Here is a 20,942-nt window from a genome sequence, read left to right on the forward strand (position 1 = left end):
GGTGGTGGCCATCTTTTTTTTCTCTATACAATGTCCCTGTGTGGGGAAAAGATGGTCATGGGTACCTGGGACCAGTCACTCCTTTCTCCATACAAAATTCTTGGGAGGGTCAGGGGCTTTTGCAGTTGCATTTTCAAATGGTGCAGCAGTAGTGATTTCTAGCTAAGTGGCAGCTGTACAAAAGAAAAAAAGAAAAAGCTTTTTAAAAAAGGGTTTGTTTTTTTCAAGAGAGTTTTGCGCTAACATTTTTCAAAAATTCTACACATACCGTGTTTCTCCTAAAATAAGACACCGTCTTATATATTTTTTTGCTCAAAAAAACACAGTATGGCTTATTTTCAGGGGATGTCTTATTTTAACCGTGTCGCATCGGTACGCTGCATAGCCACGCCTCCCCAGGCTGTTTTAATGGGAGGTACCATGTCACTATGGCTTATTTTCGGGGTATGGCTTATTTTTGGGGAATGGCTTATATTTCGCAAATGCATAGAAATCCTGCTATGGCTTATTTTATGGCTACGTCTTATTTTAGGAGAAACAGGGTAGATGGGACAGGACAGTCTTTATATTGATTATGTGCAAAACTTATGCAGACTCATTTTTGACTATTCCATCCATCCATCCCTTCCAGCAAGAGCAAACCATCAGTGCCTAGACAAATGGGCCACCTTTACAATAGCAAAGCAAACACTGCACTCTCTTTATCTCCTCCTGCAGAGCGGATGGCATATTACACCTCCCGGATGCAGTTCCCAGTGGAAGTGGCTGCCCAGCCAGGAAGACCAGGACCCCCTGGTAAAGATGGTATGCCTGGACGGCAAGGGTCTCCGGGTCCCCCAGGAATGCCAGGACAGATTGGGAGAGAGGGTCGACAAGGTGTGCCTGGAATGAGAGGTACGCACTTCCATTTCTGTCCCTGATAGTGGCAGGCTCAGAGGGTCTCTTACACCTTGCAGATTAATTTGTTTTTGTTCATTTCAATGACAGTCAAGGATTTGGATTGTGGGATATTCTAGGTATTCTTGCAGTGAATGATTTATTCCTTCTCCTTGCTAGCAATTACATCTACCCAATTTGGCATGAAACTGACCTGTGTTTAGCTATTGAGAAAAGACACAAGCATTAGCCTTAGCATCAGTATCATAAAAGACCTACGTTAGCAGCAACCTGATGCAATGAGAACAAGGCTCTGTGCCTTCGATACATGGAGGCAATTCTGTAGGTGTTGGTGATAGATTGACCACCTTGCAGCTTCTCTTCCTTTTTCTTTCTCTTGGTGCAGGTGAGCCAGGAGCCAAAGGTGAAAAGGGAGACAAAGGGATTGGAATCATGGGAGAGACTGGCCCTCCGGGTTCTCCAGGTACAGGCCACCTTTTCTTTCTTTTTATTATTATTTTATTTATATTTTGACAAAGTAATAATAATAAATAAAATAAAAATGTGTGTACTCCCTACCAAGACCATTCCATTGTAACTATTCAACCTCCCAAAAGGAGGTTAGTGATGGTTTGACCCCTTTCCGTTTTAACAGTACAAATTCTACAAATACCTTCCATATCTCCTCAAAATCATTTCTGCTGCCTATTCCCCATCTTACCTTAATAGCACATGTTAATTTATCGTTAATAGCTATATCCCACACCTCTTTATACCATTCTTCCATTTTATATTCATTTACCTTGCCCCTTCCACTTCCTAGCTAAAATAACCCGTGCAGCTGTCAATAAATTTGTGAGCAAGTCCTTCATAGCCTGCGAACCTTCCACCCCATGGTAAATTGATAATAATGCTACCTCTGGACTTTTGGTCAGCTTTAACTCAGTGACTTCTGTTATCTCTTTAAACACCCTTTGCCAAAAAAATAAATAATTGTACATAATTACACCCCTACCACTTGTGAACATAAGTCCCCGTTTCCTGAGGCCTCCTTTTCTTCCTGCACCATAACAGGCATCCTTTTTAAACAACTTGTTTACTTAATTTGGGTATATGAATACACACATACACATGCACATCATAGGAGTGAATTAGTTAATACTATATAAGGGCGAGTTCTTTTTCTGCAACTTTATAGAGATACTGTATAAACGTTGACTCCTCCTTAGAGACTCCTGGCCTTCCTCCTCCTCCATGCTCACTGCCTGTTCACTTGCCCTCTCCAAGCATGCAAGCAATGATGAATGGAGATAAAGCATCGCCCTGCACTTATGGTTGTGCAGATTTGACCCAGAGAGAAAGGGCAAGTGACATGGGGAGTAACTATAGTTATGAGGAGGTGGGCCTCCTCAGAAGGGACTGCAGCTTGCCCAAGCAGTAAGGACTTTGAAGGAGGTGGGGAGGACGTGAGACTTATTCCCAGAAGCTCCTGCCCTTCCAGAAAGTGGAAAGCACAAAACAGTCTGCATAAGCCCCAATGGATGAAGCTTATGAAATGACCCTCTTTCTCATTTCTTCTCTGCAGGGATCCAAGGACCACCAGGGTATGGCAAGATTGGTCTTCCGGGACCTATGGGACAGCAGGGCATCCCAGGCATCCCAGGCCCCCCAGGGATTACAGGGCCGCCTGGAAAAACAGGTCACTGCAACCCTTCAGATTGCTTCGGCATGATGCCTCTAGAACAGCCAATGTATCAGCCCAAAAACATGAAGGGGCCTTTAGGCTGAAGCACTGGCAGGTTTTCTTCCACAAAGGACTCCATTGGAATTCGCCAAAGTTCTGGTCCTTGTGACTAGTCGTGAATGATTATTTTTTCATTGTTGTTAATATTTTGACTATATTTTTTCTTTGCAGTGGGGGCTCAACCGTTCATAATAATATTTTGTTTTTGTTTTGTTTCAAAGACAATGATCCAAGCATGTGTGGCTGTGTGTATGTTTGCCTCAATATTCTAAAGAGAAGTTGATTTTGTCATCTGTGTTCAGCAAAATACATTTCAAAATAATGCTTCAGTCTTTCCATTGCTGTGGGCAAATAATGGGTAATTATTTCCACACCTCTTCTGTTCATTAGGAATGAATTATTATCCTTTCAACAATATATGCATGTGCATATTCCACCAGGAAATTCCAGTAGCTGTGCAAAAAATGTGGAAGTGCTGCTATTGTTAAGTTCAAAGGAACTTGTGTGAATTGGCATCTTTGTCGTAGGTTTAGGTTAAAACTGGAAAGAATGTAGAGGGGTGGATATGGAGGGTGGAGTTCTAAAATGGAATTAACATTGAAATTCTGTGTATGCCTACTCTGTAGTAAGCCCCATAAATTGACTGGGACTTGCTCGCAGGTGAACATTGGAGCTGAACAATACTGAACCTTAGTTATTCTGTCTGCAGCAAAAAATATCAGGCACTCCTGCATCTAAAAATAACTGAAAAATCAGTTCTATGTGGCACACACACACACACACACACACACACACCATTTTGTGTATTATGATGTAATTACGTTTTTGTCCAAATGAGCAAAACTCTAGTTTCTTCCATTTCTATTGTACGTAATGTGAAACTTGGCCAGGGGCAAGGGAGAGGGAGTAACCTTTTTAATATACTGGAATCAGTGACTTTTCTTTAATGTTACTGAAACATCAATTGTTTACTTTTCATAAAATATATTTTTCACTAAAAAAAAAAAAAAGACCAAACAATGCTTATCCAAAGTTAAAGATTTTACTGACTGCTGGAATCTCTGGGCATTAGAATTGGGAGATTTTAGAGTCAGATGAGAAATTGCGGTCAAACATCACTTTTGCTCCCCCTTAAAATAAACACACCACACCCCTTCATGGTAACCAACTCTTTCATGCAATGGTAGACTGGGGAAATGTGGATTTTAAAAAAATGCTCAAAAATTCCCCCCTCCCAAATATCCTCTTGTTCTTATGTGCCTTCAGACCTCAAATTACTTTATTTTGGAAATAAGAATTGGCTACCAAGCAAGCTGTTTGTGTTGCTATGTAGCTTCTGTCAGCTATTCCTAGACTTAAAACTAACTAGGTTAGAGGAATTGTGAGCATCTCATTGCAATAGCAGTTTACATGAAATGTGCCCCTTAATGGTCTTGGTAGAGGAGAGTAAGTAGTGGAGTCTTTCCTCAGCTGAAGAACCTTTCCTAATGGTTAGCCATGCTATTTAAATAAATGATGCCTTGTTTCCTAATTGGTATTTGGCTCACTTTCATTTCAACCCTTTGGCTCACATGCTGTGTTTAAACCTAGCACATTACAACACACTTTTATGCCGTTCCGTGAACAATGTCCTTTTACCAAATGGACTCTGCAGCAGCAAACAGCCAGAGAACGGCAAGAATTCTTGTTTGACAACCAGTTTTGGTCCTTTTGTTAGAAAACAAGGGATGTGATTAGAAATAATAGCTGCAATTACAAAATCTTGGCTCCAAACGTGAAAATATGTTGGTTAAGTAAGGCTACACTAGCTCAACTGCAGAAGGGAGGGTTTTCTCCCGTTCTTTTTTCTGAACAATCTAAAACTTAGTGACAATTTACACACAAATCTCTTGTCTCTTTAAATAGAGGGAGACCTATTTCACCAAATCTAGATGCATCAGAAATCATATTCTGATACTCCAGGATATATGAAATTGCAATAACCTTGTTCTTGAATGAAATGGATTCGTTTCACAATAATATTGAGGCTAGACTACTGAAATTGCATTGTGTGTGTAGGTATCTTGGACAGTCTGGGAAATCAGCTTCTGCCTTCTGCATAAAAGACAGAATGTTGGTCTTCACTCATAGCCTAAAGGTTTTTGCCCCTAAATACCGGTACTTAAGAAGCTGCCATTATATAGCCCATTGCAAACAGCACAGCCTCTTGAAGTAAGAATCAGCGCATTTAAGAAATTTAAATCACATCCTCTCCAAAAACTTATAGTAGCTCATGATCTAATGTGTACTATTGAATATTGGACTTGGAGCCACAACTGCTGGATCAGTATTCTTACTGAAACACATAATTGAATTAATATTGCAGTTAAATAAAACAAGCCTTTTAAAAAGAGAGATATATAAAAAATATAATTAACATCAATGTAATTTATAAAATATAGTTATATATCATAATACAGCTCAATACATCTTATGCAAAACGAGGCAATGAGAATAATAGTCATTGGGAGCAAATGACATTATAGCTTCCGAAAAGCTCATCTGAACAAGAAGACTTAATGTCAAGAAGACTCACTAGGCAAATGTTCCATAGCTTTGGAGCCACCAAAGAGAAAGCAATGTAACTTTTACTGGTCTTACATCCAGTGTTGTTGTTTTTTCTGGGGGTACTCAAGTACCAGCAAAAAAAAACCACCCCATGTTAAAACTGTGGCACTTACTATAAAACTTCATGGTGAGTACTGGCAACTTTTTTTTCTTTTTCTTTTTTAAAAGCACTGCTTACATCATTTAAACATAAAGCTTTGAGCAGGCAATCCATTCAAGATCCTAAAACAAGCAGCAAGAAGGGGTGTGCATAGGGATTTCTGGTCCCCTGAAAGATGCATGAACAGACCCTTGAGATACACAAGGACCTTAAATCTTCCTTCAAACCCCTCTTCTCATTGCCTCCTGCATCAATGTCATTTGTCTGTCAGCATTGATGTGACCCCATTGGCCACTCCCCATCCCCAAAGAGCCTGTGCATTAGCATACAAGGGCACCATTACAGTGGACATCTATCTTCTTCCATATGTTACTACTATTGCTCAGAATACATGCCTTAATATACATCTGAGGGCTATTTCTCAATATTAAAATAATAAGCCATTCTGGAATATGATTGGGGAGTCAGGTTGGAATTTAGCTTGCCGGTATACCGTATGTGCCATGAGAACCATTTCCTACTGCAACCCTGGATCTATGCTGCTGGAGGATAGGCAATTTATTTGTCTGACAGAACTGGCACAGAAATCTGCACACTTTCCAAATACACAGGAAGACAGCTTTTAATTTTAGTTTTGTTCTTTTCATTATTGCACCAGAGTGCCAATGACAGGAGCTCAGAAAGCAGCAGGTACAAGATCAGAGCATTTCAGGAAATTGAGTTTCATTTAAAAAGTAAACAAAATAGAAATTTAACATTTATGATGAAGAATATCCAGAGAAGGAAATGAAAAAGTGAAGGGTGAGAAGTGATTCCACCAAGAGCCTTTTTAAACCATGCATTCAGGTAAATGAAAGTTGAAAGGGGTAGGACACATGCTGCTGAGCATGATGCCCATGTCTGTTGGGTGCCAGGATTGGACATTCACACTCCCATTCCAAACAGTGGAAAGGTGCAAAGAGCTTCTCTCTGTGTAGTGGTGATTGAGGTAGGAGTCATTTTTCCATTAGCGTGCCAACACCATTTCAGGTTCCTACCCTTTTCTGCTTTTTTAAAATATGGCAGCTATTTTGTGTTCTGCCACACACCCCACAACAACCAATTTGTGACTGGCACCCACAGCACTTTCTCAAAATTCCAGATGTGCCCACTGGCCCAAAAATGTTGGAAAGGCATGGACTCTGGTTGGGGTGGGAGATTAAGATTAATAGAATCATAGAATTATAGTTGGAAGGGACCCGAGGGTCATCTATTCCACCATCCCATTGAATGCAGGAATCATTCGTGACAGATGGCTGAATAGGCAAACTTGATTGCCTTATATTGCTATTTTTTTGGGGGGGGGGGACAACTCACACATCCTCCAATTCATGTTAAGCTCAAACTGGGACATACTGAAGCCCCAAAGCACAGGTGGTTTAAGATTTTTTTATTACCTTTAGGCAGATGTGTCTCTCTCCCCAAAAATGATGCAACATCAGGTTTTCAAGCATACAGAAAGGACGGCAGTAACTAACTCCTTTTCAGTGGGGTACAGCTTCTTGTGAAAATAATCTGCAAGAAACTGTTTTTTACTTCTTTTAAGCTTTGTTGGAATGGCTATGGATTTAATGCTAAAACATGAATAATCTCAACGGAGGGCTGACCCTTAACTTTCAAGCTGATGATCATTATTTAGTCTTTTGGAACCACAAAATTCACTCCCTTTGCTGGAACTCAGGCTGTGCCGCCGTTTCTTAGCATCAGGATAAATCTAAAAAGAAAGTAAAAAGGAGACTTCTCATTATTTATTTATTTATTTATTTAATTTATGAATGTCTTTCTCTGGAAGTGAGAGTGGAGCTGGGATTCCAGGCTAAGGCTATACAGTGTTAATCACAGCAAGTCCCATTTCTAGAACCACCTGCAGTTCAGTGGTTTGGAGGTATAAAGATGTACACCCAACTGGGAGCTGTAAAAAGCAAGGTAGGTAGAGCATATTTCTCTGGCATCATAATCTACAGGAGTCATTGAGTTAAGGGTTTTTTTGAGGCAGCCACAGCTTTTAATTACAAAGACTCTCCAAAGGACAGGAAGGTGCTACATAAAAGCATTATAGATATAAATTTTTAAAAAATTCTCTAAAAAGTGCACAAGAAATAAAAGATTTTAAAAATTAGTTAAAACTACAAATCAGCCTTCAGTTAAAATGCCTGCTAGAATAGAAAATGATTTATTGTTATATTTTGCTATTACTTCTGTTTGCATAATGCCACGGTGGCTTTTTAGTGTAATTATTTCTGTTTCTGTTGTTGTTGCTGCCACTCTTGCGGCGGCTCTTCGCTACTCAACCGCCTGAGCGAGGGATGCGAAAGCGGCTCTTAGCAACGGTCGGCAACGGCTGAGGGGGTGGGGCTACGAGCTCTTCCCCGCCCACCAGAACCTCCCGCCTCCTCTCCCACGGAAAAAGAAGGAAGGCGGAGACCCGCTTCTCCTTTTATGGACTTCCTCAGCCCACAGTGGATGACTGACGGGAGCTCGGCCCAAGTACGCGGGAGGCTCAGCAAGCCTGTCCCCCAATTGGCTGCGTCAGTGGGCGGGCCAGAGCGGAAAGGAGTGGGCGTGCCAACGGCCCGAGTAGCTGTGAAAAGCTCAATGGCGGCCAGCTACCCGTATGGGCAGGTAAGTAAGCGATCGAGGGAGGAGCGCCGACCGCCTTCTCCTGCCCCCTGCCGAGGGGAGCATCCAGGGGGATGAAGGCACCATCTGCTGCCTAGGCGACGGAGCGTTTCCAGGGAAAGGGGGAGTTGGACGTTGCCTAGGGAAGAGGGTGTGGGAGAGGACCCAGGAGTCCGGGGCGATAGAGATAGGAGGGTGGACGGGGAAAGCGTACGCGAACAGGAAGCGCATCTCTCCCAGAGTGACGTCATTGCCGGCGTGGGCCTGTGAGGTGACATCATGGTTAGGCTCGAGTGCAAAGGATTCATTGCAGGAGATGTTGGGGGAAGGGTCAGAAGCGTTTGGCCTGATCGCTTAGGTAATCAGAGGAGAGCTGGTGTAGCAGAGTGACAGGCAGCAGAAGTAGTAGTAGTAGTAATAATAATAATAATAATAATAATAATAAATTTTATTATTTATACTTTGCCCATCTGGCTGGGTTTTCCCAACCACTCTGGGCGTCATACAATTTTTTTTGCAAAACATCAGGCATTAAAAAACTTCCCGATACAGGTCTGCCTTCAGATGTCTTCTAAAAGTCAGATAATTGTTTATTTCCTTGACATCTGATGGGAGGGCATTCCTCAGGGCAGGTGCCACTACCGAGAAGGCTGACCGCCTGGTAAGTCCCACCGTGATCAGTGGGGCTTGGTCCCTAATAAGTGTATTTAGGTAAGAGGCACAGCTGTGCATAGTAACCTGCTCGACTGAATCTCAGCTCTTCCACAAGGCAACCTTGGCCTCTGAAATCTGCCAGTGGCCACCCTTGCAGGGGTATGGTGGGAAATGAAAAGGTGGCTGCTTCAGTGTTGTAATATGGCTGTGATTCAAATCAAACTTGCAATGCACAGGTGGCCTGGGGGCAAGCTGCTTCTCTTTCACCCCCCCCCATAATAGTGACCTATTTAGTAGGGTTATTATGGGGATTAACATGGAATTGTTTAAGCACCCCAGGACATTAAGCTATGAACCAGGAAGTCCTTGGTTTGACTTTCACCTCTGGCCGTGTACTTAATACAAGAGCTACTCTCATTCAGCCTCACTCTATGATTCTGTAAACAGAGGCATTGCTTATTACTCCCGAGGGAGAGTGCCGAGGGAGCATAGCTGCTATAGTTGTGTTAGGAGAACAAAGTCCTGACAAGCAGTACATGTTACATAGGAACGAGAGAAGCTTCATTTCACAAACTCCTCTTTCCTGGGCAGCATGGCATCTCAGGAGTGGGAGGGAGGCTTCTAACATCTTTGCCACCCCACCCTCACCCCACTCCCCGTCACACCTGTCTTGGCCACCAGAGCCAGGGACTGTAAGAGAGAGAAGTTAGGAACCCCTGGCCTGTGGCAGACGTAACAATTTACAGCTTCAAGAGTCCATGAGATTCAGCTGCAGAGTGATTCTTCTTGGAACAATGAGAAGTGGGGGGACCATTGTCTATTTTAGTGTGTGTTGTAAATTATGTTGTAAGCCACCCTGGGTACTTTGCTTAGTAGGTGTGGTAAAAATACTCCAAAATAAACTGCTGGGGTTTCCCAGTGTCCTTTCCTCTGTCATGTCCACTCAATCTGACCCAGCTATGTATATGGTGCCCTTGCTCGCCAAGTGTTGTTAGTCTTGATGTGCAGTGGCCTTCCTTAACATGCACACACACTAGCTCGTCCCCAACCAAATGCAGCTCTTCCCTTCCTCATTTCCTTTCTCTTTGTTTTGTCTTTGCTGGCCACCGTGAGATTGTAAGCTCTGGGGAGCAGAGACTAGCCCTTTCTCTGCTTACATCACACATATAGAACCTTTGACCCTTCACATGTTGCAGTCCTAGCAAGCCTTGCCAGTGGCCAGGAATGATGGGAGTTGTAATTCAGCAAAATATGGAGAGCCAAACCTACCCAAAATGAAAGGTGTTAATGCTTGATGCACTTGTTGGTAGTATTAGTTATCTTTGGTGACTAAGAGACATGTGCTGGAGTCCTTTGATCAAACAGGTTTGGAAGCTTCTCTTCATCTCTCCTCCGTTGTGTAGAGGAGGCTCTGTGGTGTCAGGGCTGCAATGTCATCTCCTACTCTGCCTGTTCAGCAGGTTAAGCAGAGAATCATTGCTTCCTGGGCCATTGGGTTCAGCTGTGGCCATAGTCCTTGGGATTTTCCATGTACTGAGACACCCCAAATGCAAGTTTTTCTTACTATGCTACAGACAGCAGTGCTGGAGATGTGGCACTGCTATCTCATTTTTGCAGTATTTCATGCAAATTCCTTGCCTATAAGTAACTGTGAGGTAACATGAGTGCAAAAACCTTCTCCCCAAGACCATGGACTCTGAATCCTGGGAGACACCCTTGCTACTCTGCTGGTTTCTCAGGGTCTTATTCCTTATTCCTGATTAATTAGTCCAAAATATCTTATCAGACCCAGCTTTGAAGTTTTATTTACTACATTTCTAACATAGCATTTGGTAATATATTCCTCTCTCTCTCTCTCACTCTCTCTCTCTCTCTCTCTCTCTCTCACACACACACTTTATCATTCACAAGAACCCTGTGATGTAGATAGACAGGACTCATCCAGACTTCCATTTGTGCCATGATTTGTAGGCACAGGACCATGTTTTCCAGGCATGAATCCAAGCAGGGTTGTTGTTGTTTTTGTCCCACCAAGGAAACTCTTTTACCTCTGAATCGTGGCTTGTTGTTTGTTCCAATTCAGCAGTAAACAGCAGGTTTTCCTGGGGAAAGCAATGGTACAAAAAAACAACAACACACACACACACCCCAAACCGCTCAAAAAGCACGGACCTGTGCCTACAAATTGCAGCACAAACAGAAGTCTGGATAAGCCCAGAGACTGATTAGATTAAGGTCGCACAGTGTGCTTCTTGCCTGAGTGGGGAGGTTGGACCCAGGACACTCTCATCCTGTTCTGACTGTCTAACCACCACTCCATACTGATTGTACATACTCATAGTTCCTTCCATGCATTAGTAGTGCCACTCTGCACTCCATCCAGGACTGCTGGGTTAATCTCTCTACATTATATTATCTTGAATATGCGCTGGGAATGCATAGGCCCCTCCCCTTCATCCTTGCATATTAATGGGATGTAGAAATCAACTCATTCCCCCTGCCACTTTCATAGCCTTTTCCTTTTCCTGTAGGGTTACCCTGGTTCTGCAGGACAAGCTCCGGGTGCTCCACAAGGCAACTATCCCGGAGGAGGCCAGTATGGAGGTGGGGTCCCTCCTGGCAGCTCCTATGGTGGACCAGCGCCTGGTGGTCCCTATGGGCCACCCTCAAGCGGAGGACCTTATGGCCACCCTTCCTCTGGGCCTCCTGGTGGAATGTATGGAGGAGGCCCAGCACCAGGAGGACCTTATGGGCAACCGTCTACCAATCCATATGGTGCTCCTCAGCCTGGCCCCTATGGGGCAGTAGGTCCTGGAGGTGAGTGCTAAAAGCGCTTAGAGCTGTTCTGATGACTATGTGCTTTCAGGTGGATTAGTAGTGTTGCAGAATAATGACACACAAATTCATTGAATGTTCCATATTTTTAATCTATAGCCTTTAAATCTGCGTGGGTATTGTTTTTGTTAGTTTCTATGTTAGGTGGTTTTCTGTTTTTATATTGTAAACTGCCTTGTGATCCTTGAAGGAAAGGTGATATCAAAATTTAATCAATCATCATCAACATGGGGAGGAGGTCTAATGGATTGTCATATGGGGCGTGCTTTCTGAATTCAAATGACATGGTACTCCGTGTCTTGTCTGAATGATGCCATCCACTTTTCTGGGGTTGCTGGTGTGTGTTGCCCCGTTTACTTGCTAATGAAATTTCATACCAAATTCTTTCTTTGAAAAATTGTTCTTGGCAAGAGCTCCCATCCCTTGCGGGGGTGCAGTTAGTGCCAGCACCTTCCATCAAGAGTTTGGGTGTAATCTTTGACGCCTCCCTTTCTATGGAGGTGCAGGTTACAGCTACAACAAATGTGGCATTTTTTCATCTCCGCCGAGCTAAGCAGTTGGTCCCTTAACTCTCTCGCCCTGACCTCGCTATGGTGATCCATGCGATGGTCACCTCCAGGCTTGATTATTGCAACTCACTCTACGTGGGGCTGCCCTTGAAACTGACCCAGAAACTCCAGTGGGTGCAAAATGCCGCGGTGAGACTCCTCATGGGGTCCTCGCCACAGGAGCACATTCATCCGGTGCTATACCAGCTGCACTTGCTCCCGGTGGAGTACAGGAACAGGTTTAAGGTGCTGGTTTTAACCTTTAAAGCCCTATATGCCTAGGACCCTCATACCTACAGGACCGCCTCTCCTGGTATGCCCCACAGACAACCTTAAGGTCTGCAAATAATAACACCCTGAAGATCCCAGGCCCCAGGGAAATTAGACTGGCCTTGACCAGAGCCAGGGCGTTTTCGGCCGTGGCCCCGGCCTGGTGGAACGCTCTCTCACAAGAGACTAGGGCCCTGCGGGATTTGACATCTTTCCGCAGGGCCTGCAAGACGGAGCTGTTCTGCCAGGCCTTTGGTCAGGGTTCAGTCTGATTCTTTTCTTTCTGTATAAGAACAGGCATTAAAGAGGCCTCCTAGCCCGCTCACAGGTCCTTTATAAGACCAGTGGTAACAGTTGGCTCTGGAGAATATTAACCACTCTCAATTTTACCCTTGGACTGCCATCCGTCCAGATTTAATTTGCTCTGAACTAATTTTAAGATGTATTTTAACTAACTGATTGCCTGTTTTTATGTTCTTTGTATACCGTCTCAGTTTCATGATGTTAGCCGCCCAGCTGGGGAGGGCGGGGTACAAATAAAATTTATTATAATTATTGTTATTATTAAGCCAAACTTTCTGTGGGGTGGTGCTTTTCTCCCCTCCCTATTGTAGGGTTGACACACAGTCATACACATCTCCACAATTACCTGCAGTTTCTTCCACCCATGTGCTGTTTATGCCATACTTAGAGAAGGGAAGGCCTGGAAAAAAAAACCTGGAAAAATTTGGGGGGAAACCAGGTTTTTTTCCAAAGCCTTTTTTCTGGAAAAATTGGGAAAAAACCGATACAGTTTGAATATTCCACACATTATTTTCCCCAAAATTTTACCTGAAAAAATGGTTTTTGAAAAAAACTGTTCCCTCCCCCCAAATTTTTCCATTTTTTTTTCCAGACCTTTCAGCACCCACACTTTGGAGCACCCTGCTGACTGACGCCAGGCGGGTGCTCTCACTGTACTCTTTCCGGAAACTGCTCAAAACATTTTTGTTAGGGCCAGCCCATCTGAACACGTAGAAGCTAAATGCGATTTACTTCGTTTTAACCACTGCTGACTTTAATCATCTTTTGAATACCTGCTTTTAACTGTGTTTTATCAATCATTTTAATATTCTGTTGTATATTTTTGTAAACTGTTTTGAAAGCTCTCTTACCATCATGAGGTTTATAATAACAAATTCAATTTAAAAAACACACACATTCCTTTTCCTTTCAAACAGAGTTTGAGCCTTAGTGCAACATACTATTCAGTAACTGTATGTTGGTTACCTCTGGGCCTGGCATGCAAAAAAATTGCATTATGCTTTTGCCCCGGCTGTCCTCAAGTAGAGATAGAAAGGCCTGGGGGAAAAACCGGAAAAAATGGGAGGGAAATAGTACAACCCCCCCCCCCGTTTTTCCCCCAAAGCTGTTTTTTAGAAGTCCATGAGAAAAATGACAAAGAGGAAGAAATGGAAAATGATAGCAGTAGTTCAGAAAATGAGATAGAATAAACTACATAATTATTATTATTATTATTATTATTTGTACCCCGCCCATCTGTATATGTTGTGTCTTTTGTTTGTTTGTTTGTTTGTTTAAAAAAAAACACTACTCAAAGGGTAGACCTTCTATGGAGCTTAAATATTGAGGTGGAACTTAACTTTATTTGCTGTTGGTGCCAAGGGGCAAACCTGATTATTTTTTATGTTGGTGGTTTCTTGCTTTTTTTTGTTGCTTTTGAGGGAAAGGGGGTGGTTACCTGTTTTATTGCAAGCATAATACTTTTATCTACACTGTGTTTCACACAGTTTGTAAAACTACTCCACACTGAACTTTTTTTCAGTTTTTCCAAAATTTCCATTTCCCCCCCGGGGGGGAAACGTGGGGAAATGTTCTTTTCTCATGGCTTCAAAATTTCCGGAAATTTTACATCTCTAGCCGTACTGCATCTGGGCTTCAGATTCTTGATATGAAGTTTCCGTTTGGTATCTAAAAACCTGGAATTTGTCACTTTAAATATGAATGCTAGGAGACAAGAAATGGCAAACCATACCTGAAAATACATCAGTTCATGCCGCTATGATGTAGTGGTTAGAGTGTCAGGTTAGGACCTGGGAAACCAGGGTTCAAATCGTCACTCAGTGATGAAGCTCACTGGGCAACTTTGGGCCACTCACTGCCTCTCAGCCTATTCTACCTCGCATGTGAAATGAGGAGAGGCAGAAACATGTACGCTGGCTTGAACACCTCAGAGAAATGATGGAATATAAATTAAATAAATAAAGGTACATGTAGTCTTTGATTGCAATGGTGGGCTATCTCTCTCATATGAACACTGGTCAAACCCCAGCCGGGGAAACTTTTGTAAATTTGAAAAGAACGTAAACTTCTCTCTCACACATGCATTTTGGTTATTAATTAGCACACCACAAATACCATTTTGCAAGGCTGGGTGAAGCTTGTGTTTTGCAGATGTCACATTTCTGCCTCCCCTTTCCCACATCTCCCAAGATTCACTTTCTTCTACTTACAAAGCGTTTCAAGCACCCAAGCGTCTATCTTTGGCATCTATCATGTAAAGGGCCTCTTGGTGTGCAGCTGGAGCCCTTGACTCGAGTTTTGCACCGCAGCGTTGGAGAAGCAGTCGCTAATTGAATTATTCATCTCCATTTAGATAGGCAGTTGAGAAAGACTGCATTATTTAAGGCTCCAAGGTGGGAGCCAAAAGGCACTGAAGCTGCCACCCTGAGTGGCGGAAATAAAAGTTTATGGCTGTGCATCTGTCTCCTGGAACTGGGTAGCATTTACATCCTGCTGAAACAACACACCTTCCGCATGTTTGCACTCAACTTTACAAACTATCTAAAGAGATCCCATTTATTTCCCTTCTGTTTTTACAAGGCTTTGCATCCCAGCTCCTGCTGGGGGGGGGGGGAGGGGGTTGAGCCGTCTTCTGCAGGATTAATAACTTGGCTATTAAAAAAAACCTTTTAGAAAATAATGGCTGACTCAGCGGGTGTGAGAGAGGGCCTGTCCAATCCCTGTTGCTCTAGCTGCCAAAAATCTGCTGAGCTAAAAGCTTACTGCCGGTGGCAATGGGCACTTGCCATGCCTTGATGAATGGCCATGCGGTTCTCCTAATTTGTGTTCTGCCCTTTCCCCAGCAGGGAACATCCCCCCAGGTGTGGACCCAGAAGCCTTCTCTTGGTTCCAGAGTGTGGATGCTGACCACAGCGGCTACATCTCAGTCAAAGAACTCAGGCAAGCCCTTGTCAACTCCAACTGGTCCGCCTTCAATGAGGAAACGTGCTCAATGATGATGAGTGAGTCCAGATGTTGATGATTCATATCAAATGTGCTCGGAGTGGGAGGGGTCTGGAATGTTAATAATCTGTCATAATACTCTGTACTTTGGTATGGTGACTAAGACACATGGAAATAGACAATTCTGGAAGGTGCAATACAAGATTTTCTTTAAAAAAAATACTTGTATCAGGGGCTGGGGACTTTTCTGCTGACAGTTTCCCTTTGAAGTTGAAAATATAGATGTGCCCTGCATCAGCATATGTGTGAATTTATGCCAGAATGCAAACATCAGTTTAAAAATGTTTCTTGTTATCTGACGGGACTCAAAACTTCATAGCAGATGTCTACTTTCCCGATCCTGCTTCAGGTTCTAATTCTCAAAAAAGAAGAACATGGAACTATCAAAAGGGACAGGATGTACTAGGCTAGCAAAGGCATTGCTAATCGGAAGCCAGAGTGGATCAAATGTGAACCAGTTCAAAGACCATTTTGATAATGAAGGTGCAGGGTCACCTTAAGAAATCCTCAGCACCACCCTCAACCAAAATTGCAAAGTAGAATCATTTTTGTTGCTGTTGTAAGAATTGTCACATACAGGTGAAACTTGAGAAATTAGAATACAGTGGTGCCTCACAAGACGAAATTAATTCGTTCCGCGAGTGCTATCGTATAGCGAAAATTTCGTCTTGCGAAGCACAGTCGGAGGAAGCGCGGCTTTGCAAAAATAACAAACGCAAAACGTTTTCATTTTGCGAGTTGCGGCCATAGGGAAACTCATCTTGCGAGTCACCCTTTCGTCTAGCGAGTTTTTCGTCTAGCGAGGCATTCGTCTAGCGAGGTACCACTGTATCGTGGAAAAGTCCATTTATGTAAGCAATTGTTTTCATTAGCTACTGGAGTTTAATATATGAGATAGGCTCATGACATGCAAAGCGAGATATGTCAAGCCTTTATTTGTTATAATTGTGATGATTATGGCGTACAGCTGATGAAAACCCCAAAGTTGCAATAATTAATTTGGGGTTCTCACCAGCTGTACGCCATAATCATCACAATTATAACAAATAAAGGCTTGACATATCTTGCTTTGCATGTCATGAGTCTATCTCATATATTAGTTTCACCTTTTAAGTTGAATTACTGAAAGAAATGAACCTTTCCACGATATTCTAATTTTTTGAGTTTCACCTGTAATGTGTGCCAGGGGTTGCCATTTTAGCACCCACGGGCATGCATGTACCTGGCACTCACAGGTTTCCCTTCCCTGCTCCTCCCCCCCCCCTGCTGAAATTAGGCTCAAAAGAAGCATTCTGTTGTGACCAATGGAACAGGTTGTGGTGTGTGTGCTTCATTGCGCAGGGAAAGTGCCCACAACATTTTCTCTGATTTGCAACTCTGCTCACAGGCCCCAAAAGGCTGACAAACCCTGATTATGCAGAGTGCATTGAACACTTGAAATGAGCTGTATAAATGCCAAGGCTGTTTGATGTTCTTCAGTTGTGCTTGAAGTTCATGGACTCCCATGCTTGCCTTCTTCAAAAACGTGAGGTGCACATTTCATCTCCCTCATCATCATTATCCCTCATTATTATTATTTCGATTTTTGTCCTGCCGTTCCTCCCAAAGGAGCTCAGGACAACCATACAACATTCGCAATAAGACATAATTAAGACCCAACAAAGACTAAAACAATTAAGGGATTTTTTTTTTGTAAATGTCACAATTCCATCTACTAAACGTATGAAACATCAAATACTAACCCCCTGGGTGAACAAAAGTGCCTATAGATTTCATCGACATGTTGGCAATGTGGGGAGCAGCTGCTGTTCACCAAGAAGGGAGTTCCATAATCAAGGTGCTGTCACAGAGGAGGCCCTGCTGCAGGCTGCCACCATTACCCACAGGCCACACTTGCCAGCAATGCCACCTGTCAGGTTTCCCTTGCTAGCCTTAAGGCTCAAACTGGTTAGCATTGGAGGAGGCAGGTATTTCTAAGTCCTTAGCCCCTGAGCTATTTAGGGCTTTGCATGCCAGTACCAGCACTGCATCTGGTGGCTCATAGGCAGCAGGTACAAATCTTTTAGGACTAGTGATTCATGGTCCCATCTTGCTCTCCCTCTCAACAACCTGGCAGCTGCATTTTGCATCAGCTGCAGCTCCTGGACTGTCTTCAAGGGTAGTTCAACATAGACTACGTTGCAGTAATTAAAATGGGAGTAGTCCACATAGTAAATGTTAGAGTGTGTGTGCTTTTTCCCAGACCACCCTGCTGAAACAGTAATTGAGCTTAAAATCTTCTGTAGTCTTCAAAAGATCCACCAACGTTGTTTGTGGAAAGCATTAGTGTCCTAGTGGCAGCACAACCCTAAGAAGAACCCCATGCTTGTCCTTGCTGCTGGCATGTGTCATGCAGAAGAAGAAGAAGAAGAGTTTGGATTTGATATCCCGCTTTATCACTACCTGAAGGAGTCTCAAAGCGGCTAACATTCTCCTTTCCCTTCCTCCCCCACAACAAACACTCTGTGAGGTGAGTGGGGCTGAGAGACTTCAAAGAAGTGTGACTAGCCCAAGGTCACCTAGCAGCTGCATGTGGAGGAGCGGGGAATCGAACCCAGTTCACCAGATTACGAGTCTACCACTCTTAACCACTACACCACACTGGTGTAGGTATTGTGAAGAATTGCATGTTGCACTGGAGACAGACAATAGTTCTTAGAGGGCTGAAAGCAATGTGATAGATACTCTGCTTTACACACATTGTTTGGTCTCAAGCTTTCCTCTGGTCAAACAGATTTTGCTGGGTTCTGAAACACTGCACAAACCTGGTGGAGCAGAGGCAAAAGTAGGATTAGATGCCTCTCTTGTGTCACCTTCAGTTCTTGGGGCTGTGTTGCAAGGCGGGTATTCTGTCTCTGGTTTTGAGTCAGCAAATATATGGGACCACCGCTCAGTGCTTCACTCTTTTTTTCTTTTTTTTTACTGCCTCTGCAGACATGTTTGATAAAACCAAATCTGGGCGAATTGATCTCTATGGGTTCTCGGCCCTGTGGCGTTTCATCCAGCAGTGGCGGAATCTCTTCCAGCAGTACGACCGCGACCAGTCAGGAAGCATTAATTGTAACGAGCTTCACCAAGGTGAGACAGAAGGAGGCAACAGTCCTTAAAGCCTCCAGAGGCTGTTCGTGATCTCTAATGCTGCTGGAGAGTGGCTGTTTTTAGGCAGAGGTCTGTTCATTGTTGCTTTTGGGCTCAGAGGCCATTCCAAAACAATCGTGAAGAACAGACTGAGGTTTCCGCCATGGTTAGTGAGAGTTCTCTCAGCCAGGTCATCTTTTGTGTCCCTCTGCTGCTAGGCTGAACCATCCAGTCTTCTGTGGAACTGCTGATAGGGTCCAGATCCCCAATAAATGTTATGAGATTGAATCAATGTGTTATGACCGGAACAAGCTAAAGCAGCCTTTGCCAACCTGGTGCCTTCCAAATGTTTTGGACTACAGCTCCCATCAGCTGGCAGTGGCCAAGCCTAAAACCTAGTAAACTGATAAATGTGAAGGAATTTTTTTAATTTTGTTTTTATAAATGAGAAGTTTTTGCATCAGGCAAACGTCCCTCTTGCTTAGTGTCTGGAGAGCAGATGAGCTGATTTCTTCAGGAAGCTCTGACAGCAGAACAATGGCTCATTGGACTTAGGTGGTTCCTCGAGAGTGGAGCCATAGCTCAGCAGGAGGCTGCATACTTCTCATGCGAGAGGTTCCCAGTTCAGCCCCTGACATCTTCCAAGTAGGGTTGAACAAGTCCCCATCTGAAGCCCTGGAGAGCTGGCATCAGTCATTGCAGACAACACTGAGCTTGATGGACTCTGAGTAATGCAGCTTTTTCTGGCAGTCTCCGTAGGTTCATGGGAACCTAAATGCAAGTCCCTAGTGCAGTTATCTGGAGTGCCTTGGGGCTAGGCTTGGAAATGGAGAAAGAACTAGTCTAAGAAGAGGCTGAGCAGACACAAGAGTTAGCAGTGGTTAGATGATGTGCCAAGAGAGGAGTGCGGGGGGGAAATGCATCTTCAGGGACCGCTGAAAAACGTAGCCATGTAGAAATACTGGCATGGTTCTTGGGTGCTTGAACGCTCAGCTCTGAGTGACTCAAGAAAGGCCATCTTGTCTCTCTGTTATGTTAGTATTTGGGTGAGAAGAAAAAAGTTTAGCACTAGGGCAGTTGTTGATGAAGATGATAATAACTATTATTACTGTTATAGCATTTTACACTCCTCTTCAGTGGGAAAGATTCCCAAAGTAGCTTACAAAGATCACTCCTAAGACAACATTCATAACAAGACTATAATAACAGCTGCGAATCATTTGTGGCTTCCACCCATGGCTGGGTGAAGCGTGGATTCTCATTTATTCTCTCTCCCTGCCTGCCCTCTGTTCTCCTAGCGCTCTCCCAAATGGGCTACAGCCTGAGCCCCCAGTTTTCCCAGCTGCTGCTCTCCCGTTACTCACCGAAAACTGCCAATCCTGGTATCCAGCTGGACCGCTTCATCCAAATCTGCACCTTGCTCCAGTCCCTGACCGAAGCCTTCCGGGAAAAGGATACTGGCATGACGGGCAATGTACGACTCAACTACGAAGACTTCCTTACGATGTCGACCGCTTGCGTGTTGTGAGAGCCAGGGCTATTGATTTTGTTGGTGATCCCACTGGTGGCTGGTGGCATTTCCTTCCACAGAAGGAAGGACCATTTTGTCCAGAGGACATTGTGTTGCAAAGGAAAATGAAATTGTCCTTCTCCATCACACCTGTGTAATGCCAGATGCTTAAGCTAGGTGGATTCTTGGAAAGGGTTCGGTTTGATTACATTGAAACAGCTGCCTCTTATAGCCACTAGAGGGTGAGCCACAAACACCAAGTCAGACTGTCTGTCCCAGGCAGCTCTGCAGCAGCCCCCACTACCCTCTGCCTGAGTTCTCTCCTCTTCCCCCACTCAACCATCCTGCCAAAATGTTAGAGGGTTGCCAAGAAGTTTGAATAGAGCTTCTTGCTCCTAAATTGCCCCTCTGTAGTTTGCATGTGCAACCTGTAATCGCCAAAGCACAAAACAACACCTAGGGAAGAGAATTGGGTTCCATGCTTTTGTGTCGACAGCAGCCAAAATGCCTGCATTCCATGACATCCATGCCAAGTGCAGCTCCCTTCTTTGCCACTAGATGGTGAGACCATCAGCCAAGATTCCAGACACATCCCCCCCCCCCGGGAGGGGCTTTCCCCCTGAAGTCTTGACCCTCTGGTTAATGTGTCCCGGCAGATTTCTTTTTGCATTGCTAATTTTCTCAGTTGCCAACATGTTGCTTGTGATTTTTGTAAAG

At 43.8% G+C, this 20,942-nt stretch overlaps 2 protein-coding genes across 3 annotated transcripts in view; both read left to right on the forward strand.

The window, feature by feature from the left end:
- COL16A1 (collagen type XVI alpha 1 chain) overlaps positions 1–4,151 on the forward strand; it is a 123,686-nt gene extending 119,535 nt beyond the window's left edge. The window contains exons 69-71 of the mRNA XM_033157651.1: positions 718–894; positions 1,283–1,360; positions 2,462–4,151. Of these exons, the coding sequence (XP_033013542.1) occupies positions 718–894; positions 1,283–1,360; positions 2,462–2,664 (458 nt within the window). The 3' untranslated portion in view covers positions 2,665–4,151. The remainder of the gene's footprint in view (positions 1–717; positions 895–1,282; positions 1,361–2,461) is intronic.
- A 3,735-nt stretch (positions 4,152–7,886) lies between these two features.
- On the forward strand, positions 7,887–20,670 carry PEF1 (penta-EF-hand domain containing 1). 2 transcript variants are annotated; one of them, XM_033157652.1, is made up of 5 exons: positions 7,887–7,988; positions 11,171–11,456; positions 15,439–15,597; positions 18,572–18,715; positions 20,014–20,670. In XM_033157652.1, the coding sequence occupies exons 1-5, from the start codon at positions 7,962–7,964 to the stop codon at positions 20,241–20,243; spliced, it is 846 nt and encodes a 281-aa protein (XP_033013543.1). In that variant the 5' UTR covers positions 7,887–7,961; the 3' UTR covers positions 20,244–20,670. The 2 variants fall into 2 exon arrangements, with proteins under 2 accessions (XP_033013543.1, XP_033013544.1); XM_033157653.1 differs by having other exon boundaries at positions 15,442–15,597.
- Positions 20,671–20,942: the final 272 nt, after the last annotated feature.

This window comes from Lacerta agilis, chromosome 8 (genome assembly GCF_009819535.1).
Source record: "Lacerta agilis isolate rLacAgi1 chromosome 8, rLacAgi1.pri, whole genome shotgun sequence".
In the NCBI taxonomy this organism is placed as follows: Eukaryota; Metazoa; Chordata; class Lepidosauria; order Squamata; family Lacertidae; genus Lacerta; species Lacerta agilis.